The 24,907-nt window shown below is 45.8% G+C and overlaps 1 protein-coding gene across 1 annotated transcript in view; it reads right to left on the minus strand.

Annotated features, from left to right (window-relative positions):
- Positions 1-4,340: 4,340 nt before the first annotated feature.
- LOC119650765 (trypsin-1-like) overlaps positions 4,341-24,907 on the minus strand; it is a 28,374-nt gene continuing 7,807 nt past the window's right edge. The window contains exons 3-7 of the mRNA XM_038053866.1: positions 10,113-10,354; positions 4,978-5,127; positions 4,740-4,916; positions 4,622-4,676; positions 4,341-4,555 (exon numbers count right to left, since the gene is read on the minus strand). Coding sequence (XP_037909794.1) covers positions 4,440-4,555; positions 4,622-4,676; positions 4,740-4,916; positions 4,978-5,127; positions 10,113-10,354 — 740 coding nt within the window. The 3' untranslated portion in view covers positions 4,341-4,439. The remainder of the gene's footprint in view (positions 4,556-4,621; positions 4,677-4,739; positions 4,917-4,977; positions 5,128-10,112; positions 10,355-24,907) is intronic.

Genomic DNA, 24,907 nt, shown 5'->3' on the forward strand with positions numbered 1-24,907 from the left:
TGAAGTGGAACGGTTGAGGAAACTATACTAAGCGGATCTACCAGGACACTCAGTCAAAAACCCAGATTTAATCGTAGATCGCGCTGCATGAGATGATCATTCCACTGAAAATTGAAAGCAAGCAAAGACACTTCCGACCAACGCTTAGCCGGAGCTAGACTAAGAAGTCACTTGATGTCGGGCCGGAGCTTCCTCTCTTTTCGATTATTGATAGATATTCAGCTTGAAAAAAGGCTCCGTGGACGAAAAAAAAGTGAGAGTAAGACTCGTCGGGCCGGAGTTTCGTCTCTTTTCAATTATTGGTAGATGTTCAGCCCGATCAAAGGAGTTCGTAGACCAGAAAAGTGAGAGTAAGACTCGTCAATACCTAAACAAAAAGGTTATTCCAAAAGGAGTTTCCACTTTTCCCCTTTGCTCGGGTTCCTTTTGTTGGAGACACTAGGAAGATATCATCTCCGTTGAACGATAGTGAGTGCTGAACTTGGGATTTCCTGGTCAATAGTGTCCATAACAAGAATCGAATCGGAGTGACCAGAGATTGCTTCTTTGATGAACACTCACATATCCACAGTCGGGACCTAATATACCTGCTACACTTCGAACCTGATGTTCTTTGGTACTAGAAGCTGTCGCGAAGTACACCGGATGACTTTGCACGGCTTGCTATGAAACGCCTTCTCTAGATTCAGAAATGTAGTCTACAGAGGACGATGCTTCTACCTTTCGTCGGGTTTGAACGCCAAATGGAAACTCTGCGTTGGTAGATTTGTTCTGTTTGGAATTCATGAACTTCACCCTTTAGTTCTTCCTTTTCTTCAGCGTTTGTCCCGTTCACAACGAGGTGGGCTCGGAACTTCACCTTTTAGTGCCCGGGATTCATCCCGGGATCTGCCCATGAAGCATGCGAATGATGTCTAGTGCCATCATTCAATGTCCAAGTATCCAAGATTTGACATTTTTTGACCAATACAGCTTGGTGTTTGGTGAGCCTAGGCCGACTCCCAAAACTTTGGATTACCTGTTAGAGCCACTTCAAGGCAGCCTCCAAGTGGTCAAACTCATCGCTAACACCTTGATTATCGAACCTTGGCCTCGGTTCAGGCTTCAAAATCTTTTCCCTTAGGCATTCCTGGAGGATGGTAAATAGCCGCTCTCATATTTTGTCATCTTTAGAGGATATTTTCACGGCAATGGCCAAGAATTAGGCGCATGCGTCCTATTCTTTTCCGCTTTCGCATTAGTATGCCTATGGTGGGGTTAAGCTTCGTTGAGATTTTACTGATTTGATGATCTAAAGTGATACCGGTCCTAGTCCGCTGAAGAATCTACTGCATCCGGCATAGGTTCCATCGGGGTTATCGGTTTGCCACCACCTTGCGTCAAAGATTCCGCTGCCTTGCATCCAATTTCTCTAATCATTATTACACCTGGAGGTCCAGTCCTGTACATATCCTCATTCTCAAGAAGTTTCACCTTCCACTTTGACTCTGGTGTCGCCTGCGAACCTTCTCAGTCTCACGGTGTCCCGTCAGCTTGGCTAATTATCCAAAAACCGGCATAATATTAGTTGTGTCCACATCAGGTTTTTCCCTTTATTCCGGTCTTCCTGGCGAGGATGGAGGGGAGGCTTTTGATATGCAGGATTTGGCCTGTAGCCTCTCTTCCTAGTGGCTGTCGTTTACTTCTGCTGACTCTCCCGATGAATCAAAGATGATTAGTGGAGTACGCGCGGATTTTTTTTTTGAATACACACGGTATATCCGAGTCGTATGGTCTCCCAGGTTTCGCCAGTGTATTCCAAGTGGAAAGACTTGCGATACTGGAAATCTATCGATAGCTGGAACGTGATCCGTGACCCAACCGTAACATAGCCATTCTGACCGACAGCCAAGCGACCATCGAGGTCTTGCACTCAGCGATGACATCCCCCAGGCTAGTGACGCGCTGAACAGTCTGGGCGGCACGCTCAAGGTCACCCTCTTCTGGGTTCCCGGTCATAGGCATATAGAGGAGTATGGGGGTGCTGATGGATTGGCCAGGCGGGCTCCACTCTTGGCAGGCCTTCGGCGGGTAGAGTCGGTGTCTCGCTCGAGGCTGCCAGAGGCGGAATCTACTCGCACTATTTAGCAGCCGCGGGTCTCAGATGGCGGAGGCTTACCAGCTGTACAAAGTCAAGGAGAATTTGGCCCGCTTGTAACATAGCCCAATCACGAGAACTCCTGTGCCATACGCATGGAAATGATTTTAAGATTACGGCGATCAAGGCACTTAGGTCCAACCAGGTGAACTCTAAACTGGTATGGGAATGCCTTGAGAGACTGAATACACTCGGCTCGTCCAACAAGGTCTGGATACTTTGGGTGGGAAGGCGAGGCAGCGGACGAACTAGCCAAGAAGGCAGCAGGGACGCCTTTGCACGAGCCAGAACCCTTCTGTGGAATCGGAAACCGTTTCATGGCTATGAATCTAAGAAATGAAGAAGAACGGTTGAGTGAAGTATACTGGGCGGGCCTACCAGGGATGCAGCAGTCCAGGGTGCTTATTGGAGGATACGAACCCATACGCACAAAGGATTGCTTAAACCTCACCAAAAAGAACCTCCCAATCATAGTGGGAATTCTCACTGGTCATTGTCGGCTGAACTATCACCTAGCGAAGCAAGGGATATCTACGGACACTACCTGCAGGTTTTGTGAGGAGGAGGACGAAACCTCTATACACGTCCTGGAACAGTGTCCGACACTTGTGCAAAGTAGATCGAGGCATCTGGGAGAACACTTAATACCGGATGCAAAGCTGAAAGATCTGGAAGTGAGGAACATACTAAAGTTCCTAACGGTTATAGGTCTGCTTGAGATACTATGAACAATAGGTACACTATAACCAGTAAAAAGGGGTACAATAGTTCTTCAAGGACGCGGTGCGACTTTCCCTTAACAGAATAATAATATACCATGGCGTTAGGCGGGTCACACAGAACGTAGGAATGAGCCAAAGTCAGGATCGTATGATCTTTGGTTACGCGAATGGGACGAGTCTTCGAAGAGGCGGTGGGCGCACAGGCTTATCCCTTAGCTTAGCCGGTAATGGAGGAGAGAGAGGAGGCAATCTCAAAGGACGAGAATCGCAAGTGCTAAAAGGTAAATCCACCCCACGAAGTAATACCTAAGTGGTAGTCCCGCGGTAGTGATTTTTAGGGGATGCAAATCTGAATCTTTTTTCCGTCTCAATTGCAAAGATGGATTCAATTTAAACGTGCAATAATTACTCAATATAAAACAATATAATATTATCGTCACTCGTAAACGCAATGCGTCAACTTACTTTCGCATTTGTTGCACGTGAACAGTGTCATTCTCTCAAAGTTAAGGCCACCAAAACCCAAAGTTCAACGAACATTTCTATGACTAACATCGCTCATAAATGGTGAAACCTTCGAATTTCGACTGTATTTTTTTCGCAAATTCATAATTGTTTAATGTTTGAGAATAAAATCCATTACCAGCCGGCGTCGGTACCGGCTCAACGCCCTCACAAGGTCTGTAAATATTTGGTCGCTTTCACCGACTACACATCATTGTGCTATCAATCAATGGCTGATATCGAAAACTCGGCAAAAACCTAGCATAACACCCACAACGGCATGCATTCACGCTGTTTATTTATTTATCTGAAAACACCTTGAATTCAGCAGCTTCTGATCCATGTACTTCCTCAAGGCATAGCCCCCATAAAATGGAAACTTGAAAATCAGAAAATGTGGGCCAAGTTCAGCCTTCGTTCTAATGATGATCGCTGCATTGGGAGGAGGAAACCCCAACTGTGGTTAGAGCTTTCGGAAAATTTATGGTTTTTCTTACACGTGGACCTGACTAAGGACTGCAGTTTTTCCCTGGTAGTCGCATGATAGTTCGCGGATGATGGAAAAGGTCAAGTTCCACGGATTATTGTTATTGCTTCGGTATTATTGGAAAAATGTAAATTTGGCAAATAAGGTTCGTTTCCTATTGAAAATAAATGCAAAGTTTCCACAACCTTTAATTGGAATATCGCTGACATATAAAGGTTGCGCAAAATGGAACTTTTTGAAGTAAAAGGTTAAACTGGCACGAGTGCGTCTGAGAATTATTTGTGGAAATTGCATGCTGGTTGCATCCATGTGATGACTGGTTTAATGGATTCGTGGTAAAATGCATATTTTGCTGCTGAAGGACTAAAAACTGTGTCATTCCATAAATTAAATAATAACCAGTGTTTGCTTTTTACGAACCCAACAACAACGTAAAAAGAAAACATGCAATTTAGATTGGAGTATCTTTTGTTCGGAAATATTTTAGATAAATGCATTCATTGACTTTATTTTTGCAAGGAGCAAGCAATCTTTAGTATCGTGAGACTGAAAGGACATAACACATTATTACATGGTTCGGTGGGTTCCTTTAACAATAGCAAGCGTCTGTAGTGTAGGATTTAATCCATGGCAGAAAATTGTTAACTTTGGTGTACACTCCTGGTTTGTTCGGTCTTGCGCAGCCATCACCCCATGACACCAAGCCTGAAATCGAAAAGGATAATGTAACTAACCCTGTCTTCAAAACACTTGCACAGAAAGGATGCTCACCTGCAATCTGATACTGTCCGTTGTTAACCACATGCAATGGGCCACCACTATCTCCCTGCAAAAACGTACCACAGATTCAAAATCTCTTCATCTCGAAAAAGGATCTGACTATACAAACCTGGCATGCATCCTTGAGGCCCATCTTATAACCGGCGCAAAACATATTCGAACTGATCACTTCGAATGGGAAATATCGTTTGCATTGGGCGTTATCTATGATTGGCACTAGGACTTCCTGCAGCGTGTTTGCAACCGGGCCGATTTCCGATAAGGCTCCCCATCCCATTACTATCCCCTGTTTTCGAGGTGCAAATTTAAAGATTTTTAAAAATTCCGTTTAAAGGATTCCAACTTACATTTTGTCCAATGAAAGATTCATTCGCCTCTGGCAGGCAAACAGGATGGATCAACTCGTTGAATATGATGGGGGAGCTTAGACGCAAAAGAGCAATGTCACTTTCGAAGGTCCTGGCAACGTAGCTTGGATGCTGAATCACCTTGGAAACCTAATTTCAATTAAAAATAGATAATCTGAATGCATGATTTTCAATTTAGGTATAATTTTTAATAAAATAAACTAAAAGCAGAAATAGTCATCAAACAGCCTCTCCCAAGGACGCCGGTAAAAGTCAGATGCTGTACAATTTGACACATCCAAATCAAAAAGTAAAAAAAAAAAATACAAGAAGTTACTTAAGAATTTTTGGATTCTTGTTGAACATTCCGTTTGGTCAGATTCGAAACTAACAATGTATATAGTATGACAACAGAAACAATCCTTCAGGGTCATGGACTGTCGTGGTACCATCTTTTCTTGGCCTTAGGGGATTTTCATCTAACCTTACCAGAGAAAAAAAGCACACACGAGGTTTTCTTGCAATCCGCCTAGCTCGGTAAATGAATGGTTCATTAGTCAACCAGGCTGTTACGGTTTAGTTTTTCTGCCCTGCCGTACCTACACCACATCATCTGTATTGGATGGATTATAAGATTTTCGATTCTGAGCTCCTCGAAGGCTATTCGGTGTTCAACTGTGACAGACAACGTGAGACAACTGGGAACACGACTTAATCTTAATGGCATGTCGAACCCATTTTTCTAACTCGTCTTCCCCTTACAATGGAAAGTGGAAAAGCTGCGAGAGAGGAGTCTTCGATGGTATGCTCACGTAATTCGCGCTGACAAGAATTCACTTGCCGAGATTGGTGTGAACACCAAAGTCGATGGCCAGCCAAAACAACGGTGGCTTGATACGCTGGATGGGGATTTAAAAGCCTCTATATTGTTTCCAGATCAGGCATTTGATAGGGTCAAAATACGGAACCGATAACGACGAGCCGACCCCGCTTGTGTACGGAACAAAGGCTAAAAAAAAAGAAGAAGAAAGCTACGAAAATTGCAGTGGATCGGTCACGTAGAACGGACGGACGACAAGCGAATACCTAACAGGGTATTCAAAGGCACACCCGAAGGACGCCGGGACAGCCATGCAAACGGTAGGAGGACTCAGTGGACGAGTCCAGTAAAAAGCTGATGAAATTTTGAAATCATTGCGCATATTCAACCTCCTTCGGTACATGCGCGAGAAAAATGCCGCGCATTCGCTCTGGTGTTAGTGCTGTGTGTATGATGCGGACGTGGTTGCAAGCGCATGGTTACGAGCAGGTGGCAGTATGTGTCATAATAGTTCAAGCAAGCTAGGTGTGACACATTGCACTACTATTTATGGCTTGCCACTTGGAATGGGGAAACACACACTAGAGAACCATCTTGGCGACATCGGCACAACGACACGCCAATACTAACCACAGAGGCCACAGGTCAGTTACCTACCTCGTCCCTACTCCTCGAATACGCAATGACATTCCGCGCCTTCTAGACACTGCTCCTCCTGTGTTTAGTCCTTTTGCTGGTGTCCCAAATTCCGCTCACGAATTCGATGCGCAAATCACTTTTCTCAGCTACCAGGCTCGAGAGGGGTCGGCAGGATAGAGGTATAGGTCATCAAACAAGATTGACGTTGAGATTCGCGGTGATTGTGGCCAAGTCTCCAAAATAGATTTTAAAATGTGGTTGAGGCTGGAGGTGGGACTACTGAGAGGAAGCTGAGTTGCAGAAAAGAAATTGGGTGGTCTAAAATCTGGAGACCAAAACGTGCAAGGAGATGACGTTAAGAACGGCTTATCCGCCAGCCGCAAACAGCATATCAGTGTCTTACTAAAAGGTGATGCAAACAAGGTGATTCTAGAGTACAGCAATGCACTGACGAGGATGACGGAGAAAGTGGTCCTGTACAAGGGCACAACTGAGTTGTTAATGGTTGTTTAAGGTAATTAATTGACCCTGGTAGCAGCAATGCCATCGGCTTTCCTCCGATACTAAAACCGGCCGAAATATGAGTCCCCAATAAGAAGCTGTCGCTTAAAGTCGTTGTGCAAGTAGTGATGCGTGCTGCTGGAACAAAAGAAGGTTGTGAAGAACGTGATGGCAATGGTCTAAAAAATGCGGTATCAGCGCGGTTTCACAAGAACCATCTCGCCGGGAGCATGTCATTTGAGAGGTCCCGCAAAGAGATGAAGATTTTCAGCCGCCCACTACGGTCGGATTCAGAGGTAGTCAACAATGCTGTCACTGAAGTCACACTTGCTGTGATAGACAAGCTGACATACACCGAAAGGGACAACTTGAAGTGGTTCAACTATTGGGTTAGATCGCAAGACACCCTGCATACTTTAGGTTAAGTAGTGGACGAGTGTTGTTTGCAATAAGCAACGGGTGTAGTACCCGCCTGGGGAGGATATTCCAGAGGGCGCGCTAATTCCCTTATTGATATTGACCAACTTAAGTTCGCTTACAGGCGTCTTACAAGGCTTGGTGTTGAAGGAGTCTTAAAAGATGACTGGAAACATTTTGTTGATGAGCATAGCGACGACCCTTGTTTACCAAATATACAAAGGCAAACGAGGTCATAACATTTCCGGTATTAAGATGAACGGAGAGTCAATGCTGCATGACTTGATAGTGGTTATGCCCTTGCTGGGAGAACTGTTTCCGAGGTGTGAGCCTTCGGCGTATCTTGGCTATCGCACTGGAAGAGGGAGCGGTGGAAAAAAATCCTCCTCTGCAGTATTGCGAGATCGATTAGAGTGAGGCGGTGGTGAGGTCTCGGAAGTCACCTGGCTCAGATGGAATGACTGGTGAGATACACAAAGTCGTCTGGGCGCCCCGCCATTTCATATTCAGTGTCGGTAAGATTTTTATTTACGTCAGGGCTATTCCGCTGCTTTCTAGAAGGTTACCAGGATTGTTTTGATCCCGACGTTGCCGGAGAAAGATAAGAGTAATACTCGGTGAAACAAGACCATATCTCTACTTTCGGCCTTTGACAATGATTTTCCAGCGATTGGGGGTGAAAACATCCCACTTTAGTTCGGTGTTTAAATGTGTTGCTTAAGCGGATCATTTCTTAATTTTTGTTGAAGGGAACAGCCGACTTGAATTCAATCAGCGGGGTAATGAATTAAGAGAATTTAAAACACCAGAAGGGTATACTTGGAAGTCATAATCGCGGAATGTAGGAACTTATACTCGCACCTGATCGATAAACTGTTATGAAGTGTGGATGGTGTCTAAGCGGGAGAGCTCCAAAATCTATATATGTTGCATTGGTATTTGCATAATATACCAGGAAGTCCCATCTGTTGTATTACTTAGTGATAACGAGGCAAGAGGGTAAACTGCCTTACACATGTCAACGAGTGGCGTTGACGTTTCTTCCTGCATGTTGCACGATTTCAACCAATGCCATGCAGGTATTATTGGATGTTCCTCCTCTTGATGTGGAAGTAGTCCGGTTTACTACGACCTGCTATATCAGGAAAGGCATACCTTTGCTACAAATGAATTTAGTTAGTAGAGATCTTGTGGCTGATTGGATGGAATGGAATTATTAAAGGTCGAGTCACATATGAGCACGTGAATTGTGGGCCTGCCTGACGGAGCTCAATCATGTGATTATGTCATTTTATTCACAGGACCTCTTTGGCTCAGCTACTATGTTATGCGTCTTAATGGTTTTCCGAATCTTTTTAAAAACCAAATAATACATTGTCCTTCCTCCCTGCATGATTTTTAAGAAAAATTTTGAACTATATTAGTTCCCTAGCTTATGGAAAGAGGTCCTTGTTATCTCTATATACAAAAATGGTGATCATGCACTTGCCGAGAATTGACACCCTTCTTCTCTCCTCTTCTTTCTCTGAAATATATGTGAACAGCTGATTGACCGCTCAATCTGCCAACCTGGTAATTAAAGAGCAACACGGCTTTGTGAAACGTCGATCCACTGCTTCCGATTTACTAGGCTTCACCAACTTTGTAATCAAAGGTATAAATTCTCTGCAGGTAGTTCAAGCTTCACCGTTAATCACACACCGGTCAGATGGACTGCTCCAACTCTACTGCCATTTCCATAACATGGGTTCAAATAGCGCATGTAGCCCAGATGTTTTTGGAGTTTCCACTCCCCAATTCTGATAGACTAAGCCAAACTCCCTATTTTTCTTCTTTCTGGTCGCAAGTGCTACTTCACGTTACACGCTAAATCCTGCTTTTTGGAGCTTTTTCTTATCATTGTTATTTCCATGCTCTAATTTGTTTCTGTTGTCAGCATTTCTGCTACGCTATAAGGTAACTACTTTCATTCATGAACCTCCGAAAATAGATAATAATGTGCTCGGGTCCTCGAGTGCTAGGGATGCACTAACTTTCGCTACTTTCCCTCGCGCCGTGTCCAAATGCCCCTTGATGCTTAGCCCGGAGTAAATAATCGGGTTGAGACGGCCTCCTGACCAACAACAAGAGAAAATTTGATTTTCCTTCGAATAGGAAGAAAGGACCGCTCCTCCTCAGTGCAGAGAAATTCACAGTGGAAACCAGTCTGTACCCCCTGTTAATCAAGCTTTCGAGGTGTTTTTTGATGCATCCAAGGGTTATTTTGACTACTATCGAGTCAATCTAAGGAAGAGATCTTGGATTCTTAGGCAGGCTAAGAGCTCTGCAGAAACTGGAGACGTCGTTTGACATGATAACTCTCGCGCTGTCAAACGACAGCTAGATCATATAATGGTCTGTATTGAAAATACAGGGTCGAAATTCCTCAATCCAGCGAGAAGCAACGGATACAATAGGCATGCGTGAACAAGCGACCGTCAGATGATTGTCACTTTCGAAGTGGATGTCAATATACTGCTGGTTGATCTAGTGTTACGTTCGTTGGCAATCAAATAGTGAAATACCTCCTAATGACAGGCTCTGTAGCTTATAGCGAAATAAACTGTCGAAAAAGTCTAGGAACATGAAGGATTCAATTGCCTGTCGTGAAATATATACATGTAAATCAGAAAGTTTGAAAAAAAGTTAAAAAATTATATAATCATAATAAACGGAGGAGTCAATACTCCCTTCAAATGTGTATGGATATTATTCTTACCAGTCTTTCAATTATCTCCGAATCCTTAATGTTTCGGTTATGCTGAAGGAACCGCACAGTCATTGATTCTCGTCTGAATCCATTAACACAATGGCACGCAGTTAATGCATATCGATCGTTGATTAGACTCAGTCCGCAGTAGTACCGATTCGAATGGTAAAGCATCCCCACCCATGGATACTGATTCTTTTGGGTTTCCTGTCCACCAACAATACGCCGATTTATGTTAGGTTTTCCACATGCTGCAGAAGAAAGATAAGACCTTTAATGGGAAAAATGTTGTGATAACCATTTAAGAATACGGAATAGTATAAATTGTTCAAAAATATCTTAATTGGCTTTAGCTTTCCTAATACCACGTACTTTCGAAACTTTAGATAAGCCTCGATTTAGTATTTTCCTTCATAGTTCATTCTATTTATTGAATAGAACGAGGTTCTGATTATCCTTCCAGCAAGAATTTCTTCGCAGTGTATATGCGCTTTTAGTCAACTATTATCCTTTATGTAATACTAAGAATCTCCAATTCTCTAAAATGCAATAAATTTGTACAAAACCACAACTGCCACCTCCTCGCAACCCTAAATCCTATCTAATAAATAAACGTTTTTATTAAAATAAAAACGATTATTGATTTTTTTGCATTTTATCATTGCAATGCTATGTATGTTTTGCATGCTAGCGAACAATCAGGTGCATTTTCCTTACGCTGAACGGCGCATACAGTAAAGAGATATGTATTTGCTTTACTTATCGAATACTTCAACAGCACCTGTAATTATTGCAGCAAAGGTCGATCACTGGTTTGATAGAGGAATAGCAAGTTCTTTGTTCATGCGGTCTGAATGTTTCAACAGTTGAAGAGAAGAAACAGTGAACCAAAAATGTCATCGTAATTAATTCACGAGAGTGCCAATGATGTAATTTCCTAAAGAAAATTATGTTAGTGGATGAATTCAGGACCGCCAAACACGCCTGTGACGAGTTGGTCCTAAAACGCATATAGGTAGAGCGCCACTTTGGCGACTTGTTGGACTCGAGACATTATTTTGCAAGCACAGAAATTCTTCTTTTCTGAGAAGTGCACTAGAGAACATACAGCTTCCCAAAATTAAATTAAAATTAAATTAATCCATATGTGAGTCAACGAATAATGACCAATTACCCAATCTATGGAATGAGTTAAATTTCCATCTTAATCGCTCAAGTGATATTATTTTGAATGCCAAAGTTTAGTCTCAGGTTGAGTGGTGTATACACCCAATCGGTGTCAAGCGTCCGAGACGACCGGACGTGTGCTCACGAAAGTGCCGAGTGAAAAATCCAAAGTGCGGAGTGAAAAACAAAACACAATCGCAACCGTAGTGTTTTCGATCAAACATTCAGCGACGAGGCGCTATGTCAAAGCCGCTCAACCAGCCAAATCCACCCATCAAGGGTAAGTCAGGAAAAATTCCCGCCGCTAATTATCCGCGCTGACCCCACAACCACTAAAGATATCACAAACAAAATTCTGTCCACAATCCCCAACAATATATCCCTTAAAAAAAACATCAGTACGCTCAACCCACGTCCTCGCCACCTCCCAGGCAGATTATGATTCTGCAAAAAACCTACTTAAAGAAGGAAACCACCCCTTCTTCACGTATACTCCGTCACACTTCAAACCAATCAACCTAGTCCTCCGAGGACTAGATTTTACATACTCTCCGGATGAAATCCTCAAGGAGCTACACCGCCTCGGCATCTCCTAAGCCATCAGCTTTCGTCAATACGAGACTAGCTCCTCCCGACGAAACGCGAAACCCCTCCACCTCTTCCTTGTAACGTTTTCCCCCAAATTCCAGCAGGCCACTCTCACGAAAGCCAGGGCGATGTTTCACTGCATCGTGAAGTTCGAAGCCGTCCAGCTACACGAAATCACCCAATGCCGGAACTGCCAGCGCATTGGGCTTGCAGCGTCAAATTGCAATCTGGCTTACCGTTGCGTTAAATGCAACACCCCCCACGGGCCACGACAATGCCCAAAGAACCAGGAAGAAAATCCATCCTGCATCAACTGCCGAGCCAACACTCATCCGGCTAGTTATCGCAACTGCCCGATATTCGTGCAAGCCCGCGCCCTCCAAACACAACAATCACCCCCCACAAAGCATAACCCTGCTCCACCAACCAAACCCGGTCCCCAACCAAAACCCGTTCAGGTCCCCGCCCCGTACAACCCTACGTCCCCACCACTTCCTTACGCTGCGATGGCCAGGAACGCCTCACACCCAGTCCCCACCTTTGACCTCGACTCCGAGATCCACTCCCTCTTCAACACCTCCACCACCCAACTAGCCTCCCAACTCACCACATTCCTCCCCACATATAACTCCCTTTCCTCGCCGATGGAGAAGAGACTCGCTCTCCTCTCCTTCCTCTGCCAAGTGTCCCCCAGTAATGTCCACTAAAGTGGTATTACTGAACATAAATTCGGTGGTCAGTCGACAAAAACGTCACGATCTAACTAATTTCTTGTCCGTCCACAAACCTCACCTACTCCTCCTCACTGAATCCAAACTGCACCCAAGGCATAAGCTGCACATCCCCAACTATACCACCTTCCGCTCCGACCGTGTTGACCGCCCAGGCGGAGGCACAGCCATACTAGTGGCAAATCCCGTAGACGCTCAACGGGTCTACATCCCAAACACTATTGCCCCATCCATGGAGCTAACCGTTGTCTCCATCGCCACACCTTCCTCCATCACATTCCTAGGTAGCCTCTACTGCCCCGACCAAACCCTCAATCCCGCTGACATCTCCAACCTTACACAACACCTCAAAGCCCTCCCAGTCAGCCGAAACAGGCGTTTCTCCCTTGTACTAGGGGGCGACCTAAATATAACATAACACCTGGTATAACACCACTATAAATGGCAATGGCAATAGGTTAGCCAACTGGTACTCACAACACTCCCACCCTCTACAGCTCACCCTCCTCCCCACCAACCAACCCACCTACCACAGGCAAAATACCCACTCCTTCATCGACCTCTTCCTGGTAAGCAACCACCTTCTCGTACACCCCAGCACGCCTACCTCCCCCAAAGACCTCCCCACCATCCCCGGCTTGAGCGACCATGACGGAGTGGTTCTCCACTTTAATATCACCGACCGCCTCCCCAAATCGCAGCCTAAATTCCTTCCCAACTACGCTGCCACTAACTGGCAACGCCTCAACTACAACCTAGCCGACAAACTCTCGACCATCCGCCTCCCGTCCAATCCGTCTCCTACCGAAATCGATTCAGCCGTGGAAAAGCTCACGGAATCCACACAAAAGGCTTGCAACGAAACCATCCCTCTTAGACCACTAAACTACCAGGGCCTAATCACCCTGCCACCACACATCCTAGTCCTCATCAAACAAAAATCAACCCTACGACGCCAACTCCACAGACATAGGTACGCTCCTCAATTTAACTTCCTCAAGTCACAAATCCACTCCCTCACACAAAGCATCCAATCGCAGATCCAGACGCTATACGCTGATCACTACGCGGTAAAGCATGCGAACATCTCGCTTAATCAGCAAACATGCAATAAACTCCGGGGTACCTGCCCCCGACTAGCCAAACTCCGCTCAGCCAGCGTCCTCCCACACATCACCTCACCCAAAGCCCACGCCGACCTGATTGCTAACAGCCTTCTAGCCGCCCACCACACCACCCAACATTTGTCCGACCCACCCACAGAAACAGCGGTGCGCCAGCACATACACAACCTCACTACCACGCCAGCCATCCACACCCAATTTCCGATCCCACCATCCGAACCTACAACACCCTACTGCTTACCAATACAAGCCGTCACACCCCAAACAGTTGAATCCATCATCCTCTCCCGAAATAATAAAAAATCTACCGGACCCGACCACATCCCCATCATCATCCTCAAAAAATGCGCCAAAACCCTAAGCCCCTTTCTCGCCCAACTCTTCAATCAATGCCTCCTCTCTGCACACTTTCCTACCCCATGGAAACGAGCCCACATCGTCCCAACCCTAAAAAAGGACCAGCCTTTTCTTCCCCGGGCAGCTACCGCCCCATCTCCCTTCTCAACGTGACATCGAAAATTTTCGAACACGTCATCCACGATATCATGCTCCAACACATCACCGACGACGCCATTATCCCCCCCTTCCAGTTTGCCAACAGGCGCGGCCACGGCACCTCACATGCCCTCCTAGTCCTCAAAACCGACATCCTATCCCAACTAAACAACAACATCCCCACCACAGCTTGGCTCCTCGATATCCAGAAAGCCTTTGACGCGGTCTGGCACGACGGTCTCACCTACAAACTCTCCCACACTTTCAAATTCCACCCACAATTATGCAAACTCATCCTTAACTACCCGTCTGATCGCCAATCCTTAGTCCGTATCCACGATACCCTTTCCGACCCTTACAGTCCACCCGCAGGCATCCCCCAAGGCTCAGTTCTGTCAGCAACCCTCTTCTCCCTATACACCGCCGATATCCCACTCCAGCACCCTACCAACTCCCCCCAAGCAGTCAAAACCATCCAATACGCTGACGACTTGATCCTCTACACCTCTTCCCGAAGAATACAATCCGCCCAAAACCGCATCAATACCTCAATCCAAACCCTCAACAAATTCCTCCAATCCTGGAAACTCCTACTCAACCTATGCAAATGCGAAGCCATCGTCTTCCGCGGTAGAGCCACCTTTACCCGCAAGATGCTGGCCGACACCCGCAACCTCACTATCAAGATCGGACCTTCTACCATTCCCTCCGTCCAATCCACTAAATACCTGGGAATAACCCTCAATACCCGCCTATCACCCACCCCAGGTAAATTCCATCATTTCAAAGACCATAACAGGACTAAAAACCCTATAGCCCATCCTTAAGAAAGACTCCGCCATCCTCCCCAAAGTGAAACTCTACTGCTATAAGCAGCTAATCCGTCCCTTAATTACATATGGATTCGTCGCATGGTGTGACGTCTCTTCAGCTCAAATGGAGCGCCTTCGGGTACGCGAAAGGAGGTTCTTCCGCCTCTCCCTTTGTGTGGTTCACATCCGTGGAGGAAAGTAGCTTCCCAAATAATCCGGTCCGCTTGGGACTCCCTCAAATTTAGTTTAGCCTTGGCCGGCTTTGGCCAACATTTTTATTCGACGGGTTTATCCTGAATATAATTCATACAGGTCTCAGGTTGAGGGGGTCGCACCTTAGCTGACCTTTCGGAGGCTGCTGGGAACTGTTTTGCAAACAAATGGTTTGCCGTTTCTTCACCGCTTTCTGTGTACCTCAGGCTCTGTAGACATAGGTTATACAGTTGCTTGCTACGTTGTTTGACAAGCATCTGCTTCAATTTTGATACCGCCTCAAGGGAGTTAGTCTCTTCGCAAAAGCGACCATTAATTTAGCTTCTTTCTGCACGCATTTTTTTTCTCACGAGTCACGAACTCTTTGGTTCCACCCCTATTTTTTCGTTTTTCAATTAAGCTTCGTATGCATGCTTCAAAATTTTTCATTCTGACATATCATGTTTGAGGCGAGTCAAGTTTTATTCATGATCTGAGAACGTCAGAAGGGACCACCAGATTTTCTAGCTTGGCTGACACAGAGGCATGCAAGCCTTCGTCAACAAGACACTGTAGTTAAACTGCTTTTAGGGGCTGGTGAATTTTCACGGCCAAAGAAGAAAACCAACTTCGCTCCTTGCTGAGCAGCACTATCCAGTTCAGTAGGGTTTGGAGAAATGTGCCATGAATGACAACAGTCTTCTTTTTCTTCAGCTTTTGTCCCGTTCACAGGGGGGTCGGTTCGTCGTGATCGGCTTCGCCATTTGGCTCTATCGAATGCCTGATCTGGGTGTAATCTCGAGGCTTTCAAATCCCCATCTAGCGTATCAAGCCACCGTTGTTTAGGTCTGCCTTTTGGTCGTTTACCATCGACTTCGATGTTCAGACCAATCTTGGCAAGTGAATTCTCGTTTGCACGAATTGCGTGACCATACCATCGAAGACGCCTCTCTCGCAATTTTTCCACGATCGGTGCAACCCTATAACGTTCGCGGATATCCTCATTTCGGATGTGATCTAAACGTGTGACGCCACTAGTCCAACGTAGCATTTCGTCTCCATTACCGCAAGACGCCGTTCATTGTCTTTTATAGTCAACCAACACTCAGAACCATAAAGAGAATGACAACAGTGTTGACCACAATAGGCCTGGTCTGGGTCTCCTGGTTTATAAATATACATAAGTACAAGAAAATTTAATTTCAAATAAAAAACCATGTTCATTTTATTCTAGGAATTTCCTTTTCCTGTCAATTAACTTTATCAGAGATGGGGTAGAAAAATGATACTTTGCACTCTAACTTCTGAAAACGTTATCATAACATGAAACATAAAACGCTTCCTGCTATCATAGATGGTAAGAATTTCGAGCTTCCATGGAACATGTATTTGTAATGTTTCGTGAGCACCCAGTAGTAGAGCATAAACTATCGCAATTTAAGATAAACGATATCATCACCTTTGCGCGTTGGCCCCATCATCATAGAAATTTTGCTGGCCTAAATGCTATATTAGAGTTGCTTGAATATTCCAGGAGAAAAACCATTCGGGATGACCATGATGGTAGTAAAGCCCATAGTGTTTTACGGAGGCACCTGTCGTGAGACTTAATCCTACGGTCCTCTTAAGACACGGATTGATTTTGTGACCACAATCAGAGCCCCGCTGAGACAAGCAACAACGGTCCCAGTCTATACCAAATGCATGGCTTAGCATTCATACTGGTGGATGCAAGAATTACCTAAATCTCTACCGAACTATGGAGTACGGCACCCGTGTTGATACGCAACACCACGTCGAGGCCCGAAGGTCTCTTTTCGCTTGAGCACAACCACAACCACCATGAAACTCCCACTAGGGGGGCCAACCGCAAATAACCGAGCTGTCCTCACATACAACAGCAGTTCACCCGAAGTATGTGAGTTCAGGGGCTTTCCCGGTTCCCATGGTACCAGTATACCCCTGGTAAGGTTTCGTGACCAATTTGCCACTTCAGATGAGTCCCCGTGCAGACCCGGGTCTGGTCGCCCTGTTTAGGTCTTTGGAGCATTCTCCTACTGAATCACGGCCGGCAAACCAAAGTGATTACAGCGTCTCCCGATGCCACCACTATGGAGATTCTCCTCGACCACTTGGTTTTGGTTTGGCCGATAGGCTTGCCGTTCCATCTTCCTCGCCGCCACCTCTGAGTACCACCATGATGGTAGATAGATCTTTCTAAGAACCTAAAGATAATTGACCAAGTTGACCGTTCACGTCCACCAGCATCAAAGTGTAGCTCAACTGAAGTGTGCCGTCGAAATACAGTAGCACGTATCCCTCCTAACCTCGCTTGAAAACATATGGGGATCTTTTTTTGACCCTTTAATCACCGTCATGTCATTATTAAAATTTCACGTGAAATGGGAGCGCACCAGAGTCCGACAAAATCTACATAAAGGAATATCTTGCCATATGAACCAAACCCAGAACTGGGATAAATGGGGAAAGTAACAATCCGGGATGACCATGATCGACCATGGATAATCTTTCTGGCCTAGGCACTGACATTTTCACAAATGACACTCAAAGTGGGTCATAAATATTCATTTGATTTCAACCCATTAAACCCGTGGGAGACAGCCTTTTTCGGCCCCCATCTTGGCTTTAGCGTATCTAATAGAGTTGCTTCAGATTTTTAATTTTATTCCCGGCTGGGCTCCTCATCTATTTGATTTCATTTTCCAAACTCTGTGTTAGACGCTTTGTTCCTGGAAAACTTATGCTCCTAAGCCGCACTATCATTCCACCTAGTATAGTAGTTTCCTATCTTTTGTTTTGACTGTGATTTCTTGTGTTCGCCTGGGGACTCATTTGGTCTTAGGGATCATTTCCCAGGCGATTTCTTCCCTTGGTTTGATAATAATTGAGGAGTATATATGCAAAATGGCAATTTCTTCGTTTAACTATTTAAAAAAGATTGTATATTCTCTCTTTTTCATTGAGATGACGCGACGGGCAGGGTAGGTAGGGTAGGCAGGTATCAGTGACCGCTCCGAGGAGCCCAATTAGCGCTTTGGTTCGCCGTTTTGACGCCACAAACTCCTAAGACCGTGACTGTTGTTATTGGAGCAGCGAGGCAGAGTCCGGCCAGCTCGGGTCTTCAGAGGCAGCCCGTAGCATTCACGAAAGCAAGCAGCTCTCCCACCCTGCAGTTAGAAATCTCTCTGAGGTCCCCAAAGAATGGTTTACCCAGTGTCCGCAGCCTAACTTTAGCCAGAGCTGTGCAATCGCAGAGAAAGCGCATGAGGGTTTCCCTTCCTTCTCCGCAGCTTCGGTAATGCGAATTGTAGGGTATGCCGAGCCTAGCAGCATGGTCCCCTATGGGCCAGTGCCCAATGCAGACTGCCGTCATCTTGAATGCATTTACACGCGTATGGCACAGGAGCTCTCGTGATCGAACTATGTTATAAGCGGGCTAAATTCTCCTTGACTTAGCACAGCTCGTAAGCCTTCGCCATCTTAGGCCCGCGGCTGCTAGGTAGTGCGAGTTGACTCGTCCCCCGACAGCCGCCAGCGGAACACCGACTGTATTCACCGAAGGACTGCCATGAGCAAAGCCTTGCCTGGCCAATCCGTCAGCTCGCTCATTCCCCTCTATGTTCCTATGTCCGGGAACCCAGAGGAGAGTGACCTTGAACATGCCACCCAGACGGTTACCTTTTATGCAGCTTGGTACTAAAATAGTTGAGCTGTCCGAATTCATCAAGGACAAGCACAACGTGCACCAAGCCATTAAGAACATGGTGAGAGCCATCAGGGTGCTTTATAATAGGTCACAGGAAGAAATAAGAAAGCCTAAGGAAAAGCCGGACATCCCAGCCTCAACAGTGTCACAGGCGACTCAAGTGACACCCAAGCACAAAGTCGCCGACCTTCGCTCAAGTAAAAGAGTGAGAGACAAGGAGGGGGAAGCTTTGGCGAATCAACAGGCCCCAAAAAGGAAAAAAGAGGTCTTGACCAGTCCAACAAAGGGAACTAAAAGTTCAGAAGGGCCCAAAGTACCAAAATTAGGAAAGTCGGCTAGCGAACCGAAACTGAAAGAAAATAGGAACGATGGTTGGACTAAGGTCGTGAATAGAAAAATAAATAAGAAACCAAAAGTGCGAATTCGCCCGGAGGCAATTGTAATTTCCAGCAGAGGACATCTAACATATGCGGAGATACTGAAGAAGGTGAAATCTGACCCCGACCTAAAAGACCTAGGCGGAAATATTAGCAAAATCCGGAGGACCCAGAAAAGTGATCTCATGTTTGAGCTGAAAAAATCCAGCGTGGTTAAAACTGACGACTTTCGTAACCAAGTTTTAAACTCACTTGGGGAGAATGTCGCGGTTCGTTCCCAAAAACATGAGATCTGTATTCAGTGCAAGGATCTCGATGAGGTAACATCCAGAGAAGAGATCTGCACTGCCTTGAAGGAACAATTCAAGTTGGAGGATTTCAGGGAAGAATCCATCGTGAGCCTAAGAAAGGCTTATGGCGGTACTCAAACGGCCACAATGCGACTGCCAGTGGAGTCAGCGCAGAAGTTGTTAGCCGTGGGGAAGGTTCGGATTGGATGGGTTGTTTGCCGACTAAGGGAACAGATCTCCTTAAAAAGGTGCTCCAAATGCCTAATGTTTGGACACTTCGCGAAGGCATGCACTAGCGGCATCGATCGGTCCGATCGATGTCGAAGATGTGGGGAAAAAGGACATATTGCCAAGGAGTGCAATAGAGACCCCAAATGCATTTTGTGCGAAGAAAAGGAGGGAAAGGATAACCGGCATATTGCCGGAAGTGGGAAATGCCCAGAATTTAGGAAGGCGTTAACTGCGGTGAAAAAATGAGGTTAATACAAATAAACCTTAATCATTGCAGGGTCGCACAAGATTTGCTTGCGCAGACCACTTACGAATCCGCAATGGAGATTGCTATCATTAGTAAACCATACAGAAATCTTGACGGTGCTGTATGGGTCACAGATTCGACTGGTGGAGCGGCGATATGGGCGTGGGGTCGTCAAGCCATACAATATAGCATGGGTCAGGCGACTAGAGGCTTTGTGTGGGCAAAAATAAGCGGTATATTCATATATAGCTGTTACGCCCCACCGAGCCTCACACTGCCCGAGTTTGAAGAACTGTTAGACGATCTTGTTCACGATGCAAAGGGATGGAGTCCAAAGGTGATAGCCGGTGACTTTAATGCGTGGGCTATCGAGTGGGGCAGCAAAGAGACTAACGCAAGGGGGCGGTGCTTATTAGAAGCATTCGCCCAGTTGGATGTGGTTCTGGCCAACGAAGGCGATATAAACACTTATCGGAAAGGGGGAACTGGGTCAATTGTAGATCTGACTTTTATCAGCCCTGCGTTAGCACGTGACATGTCCTGGCAAGTTAGTGAGGACTTCACGTACAGCGACCACCAGGCAATCACCTTTGAACTAAGGATGGAGCCACAAGGCAGGAGACCCGCACCCCGGAAGCCGAAATCCAGAGGAACACCAGGATGGTCTGCCAAAGCGATGGATGAGCAGACATTCATGGAGGTGTGGCTAGACTTGCCTAGGAAAGCAGGCAACTCCACGGATAGAGCTCTCCATGTCACACAGAGCATCTCTAAAGCATGTGACGCGTCGATGCCTAGGAGATGTTCATTCCCCACTAGAAGTCCCAATTATTGGTGGAATAGTGAACTTGCCAATCTTCGATCGATTTGCCACAAAGCCAGACGAACGGCTCAGAGGGCAATAGGTAGGATCGATCAGGGGCAATGCATGCCTATAGGAAAGCTCGCAAGAACCTCAAGCTCGCTATCCAGCGGAGTAAGAGGGAATGTTTTAAGGGGCTCTGTTCGGAAGCGGACATAAATCCGTGGGGTAGCGCATATAAAATCGTGACAGGACGATTCAGAGGCCGATCGTCTCCGCAGATCACGTGCCCTATGCTCTTGTTGAAAATAATCCAGGGGTTATTTCCTCAGCAAGAGGGGGGTGCTGACACCTTCCAGCGCCCCCTGAATGTGACGCCGATTCCACCAGTCACCAGGGACGAGCTGCTAGAGATCTGCAGTCGAATAGGCGACAGTAAAGCCCCGGGTCTTGACGGCATACCGAATAAGGCTCTCAAACTTGCCGCCAAAAGTAGACCGGATATGTTCGCGGAGCTGTTTGAAACGTGCATGTCGGAGGGTATTTTTCCTGCACCATGGAAGCGGCAGAAGCTGGTACTGTTGCCTAAGGCTGGCAAACCTCCAGGTGAACCGTCCTCCTATAGACCCATATGTCTTCTAGACACTATGGAGAAAATGTTGGAGCGGGCCATTTATAATAGATTACTTCCAGTCGTCGAGAGCCAAGGGGGCATTTCAGATAGGCAGTATGGATTCCGGAAAGCCAGATCAACCATCGATGCCATCAAAATGGTTACTGGCTTGGCCGAAAATGCAATTCACGGAAGGGGTTGTACCAACAAATATTGCGTGATGGTGACCCTAGATGTGAGGAATGCATTTAACTCGGCCAATTGGAACCTTATACGAAAGTCTCTGGCGACGATTGGTGTTCCCACCTACCTCGCCGCTATTATCGATAGCTACTTAAAAGAGCGGACACACGGTATGATACCGGTGACGGATCCAAAGAGTACGTTGTCTCCGCGGGTGTCCCCCAGGGCTCTGTACTGAGCCCACTACTGTGGAACATCATGTATAATGATGTGCTCAACCTTCCGGTTCCGGAGGAGGCTACGGTGGTGGGTTACGCCGATGAAATAGCACTGGTTGTGGTTGCAAAGCATCTCGAGGATGCTGAGTTGTACTCAAGCGAAGCAATCAGTGTTATTAAGGCTTGGTTAGAGAGTGCTGGACTGGCACTCGCGGAGGAAAAGACGGAAGCGGTCCTCATCACTAAGCGCCGCAAAAGAAATTACGCCTGCATTAGAATCGGGAATCGTATCATCCCTTCCAAGCCGGCCATCAAATACTTGGGGGTGATGATAGACGGAGGACTTAATTTTAAGCAGCATATAGAGCATACTTGTAAACGAGCATCCACCACGAGTATTTCTCTGGCAAGGATGATGCCGAACGTAGGAGGAACGCGGCATACTTGCAGGCTGCTCATAGCCAGGGTGGTGAGCTCTATCATGCTGTATGCAGTCCCAGTTTGGGGAAAAGCACTACAGGTTTTAGGCAATACACATAAACTGAGTGCGGTCTACAGAAGAACATCCCTAAGGGTGTGTTCTGCCTTCAGGACCGTCTCAGACGATGCAGCGTTCGTCATCTCGGGAATGATGCCGATTGACATCCTGGCAACCGAAATGATGAACATTTATAACACCAGGTCCATCTCTCCCTTATCGCAGGTGAAAAAAGCCGAAAGGGAGAGATCCATAAGCAGGTGGCAACAGCGATGGGACCAGTCAGAAAAGGGTCGTTGGACTTACAGGTTGATCCCTTCCATCGGGGAGTGGCTGGAGAGAAAGCATGGGGAGATCAATTATAATCTCACCCAGTTTCTCACCGGCCATGGAGGATACCGTCAATACCTGTATAGGTTTAAATTGGACACCTCGCCTAATTGTCCAAACTGCGGGGTCCCAGAGGACCCGGCGCACGTTTTCTTCCAGTGTCCTAGGTTCGTGGAAGAAAGGAGGAACCTGGAGGAAGCTCAAGGTGAAGTGCTATCACCGGAAAATTTTGTCCGAAGAATGGTAGCCTGTCAGGAAGACTGGGATGCGATCAATTGCATGATCGCTGTAATCCAGGAAAAACTGCGAAAAACAGAAGAAGTGAGGAAGACGCGATTACGAACCCCGCGGGTAGACGGAAGGAGACCTAGCTAAAGTAAGCTAACTCCGCCCCGTGATGTAATATCTAAAGGTGGTCCCACGGGGTAGGGGGGGAGTCGGGGGTGGTTTTAGTGGGTAAAAATCCCACACTCTGGCGTGCCCAGGCCAGAGTCTTTTGAAGATTTCCACCTCCTCAAAAAAAAAAAAAAAAAAAAAAGACGGTTAAGCGCGTCTCTGCATTGTCCCACCAGCTTGGAAAATCTCATCGCTGAATACAAGGCCTTGCGGCCGCTTGGCTGTCGATCACAATGGCTATGTTACGCTTGGGGCTCGAATCTCGCTCCAGCCATCGACAGACTTCCAATATCGCCAGTACTTCCGCCTGAAATACACTGGCGAAACCTGCGAGACCATACGACTTGGATACACCGTGTGTATTCGAGAAAACCCCCACGCCAACTTTGGAGCAGGCGACGGGCAGAGACGAAAGTTTCATGGAATACGGGGCCTATTTTGCATATATTTCGTCTTGTTTCCTTCCAACATTTTCCACAAGTGTGGGGAGAGAGTAGTTTAGAAAGGGGTCATTTAAATTAAGGGGGTCATCCCGTGTGTCGGAACCAATTTTTTTTTTTTTATTCAATTGTATCTAGATATAGTGTACAATATATGGGAATATTCGGAATATTCGGACATTAAAGTGTCAAACACGTGACATGCTAGATTTATGTCGATTGCCGTAATAAAGCGAGAATTTATCGCGTATTTATTCGGACATTCGAATGACTTCGCTAAAAGGGCAAGGATTAAAGCCAACACTGTACATGTGTTTCTTGAACGAACCTGAGGTTTATGGACTAGGAATAGCAGATGAATGGGCAATTAAGATTTTATGGCTAAAAATCACATTCTACTTTTTAAATACGTTTTTCTGGAAACTGCATATTAAAAATCTGTTGCCACCATAACCCAAATGTATCCAAAGAAATTCTTTGAAATTTTCACGACTTATTCAGAACATATTTCTACGGTCCGCAAACAAGGATAATTGCGATTAATTCAGTAGTTTTTTTATTCATTAAAATTTTGCTTTTAATATTTTTTAATAATCCTAGTTTGCTGACTGTAGCTAAGTCTGTACGTTAAAACGCCGTTTACTTTGTTCCTTAAGATGATCGCAGCGCCCTCTATAACTGTGGGGCAAATATTAGGTAAGGATAATTGTTAAGAGATGACACTAATATCGGTAACAACGTCTTGTCAAAGCCGCAAAGTAGTTTTCTGATAAAGTATTTGCATGTCTTTCTGGAATGTTCCGTGGGGTATAAAAGGGCCGAAAATCCGCGAATAAAGTCAATCTAATTTTCGAGTTAGAACAGTTATATTAAAGCTATAGAACAGGTTTTTGTTTAGTGCTACGCAATCCAGTGATACGAGCCTACGTAAAGCAAGGAACCTAATTAGTGACGAGTACGTAAATGCTAAGGACGTAACAATTGGTGACAGCGGTAAAAGTACATAAAAGCAAATTCATAAAGCGAAAAAAAAACGGCCTTCACACAGGATGATCCCTTTAAGGGGCCATTTGCCTCAAAATATCCCCATGCCCTGGCAAAAGGTATTCTTAGCGTAGAATTGAAGTTGGAATGAAAAAAGAAGGTAAAAAGGGACCTTCAATATTCACCTAGGGCACTGTCTTTCTGCCTAATTTTTACTCGGCCCAAGATTTTTCCTATTGTCTTGCAGATATTGGAGTCGAATGAAGGTCGCGCTTTTATCGCGACTATTCTACAGTTTTCTTTTATCTTGTTTTCTGAGCCATGAAATGGCAAGTGAAACGACTAATTAACGTGCTTCTTGTGTGCCTTAATTTTTCCT

The sequence above is a fragment of the Hermetia illucens genome, chromosome 3 (assembly GCF_905115235.1).
Source record: "Hermetia illucens chromosome 3, iHerIll2.2.curated.20191125, whole genome shotgun sequence".
NCBI lineage: Eukaryota > Metazoa > Arthropoda > Insecta > Diptera > Stratiomyidae > Hermetia > Hermetia illucens.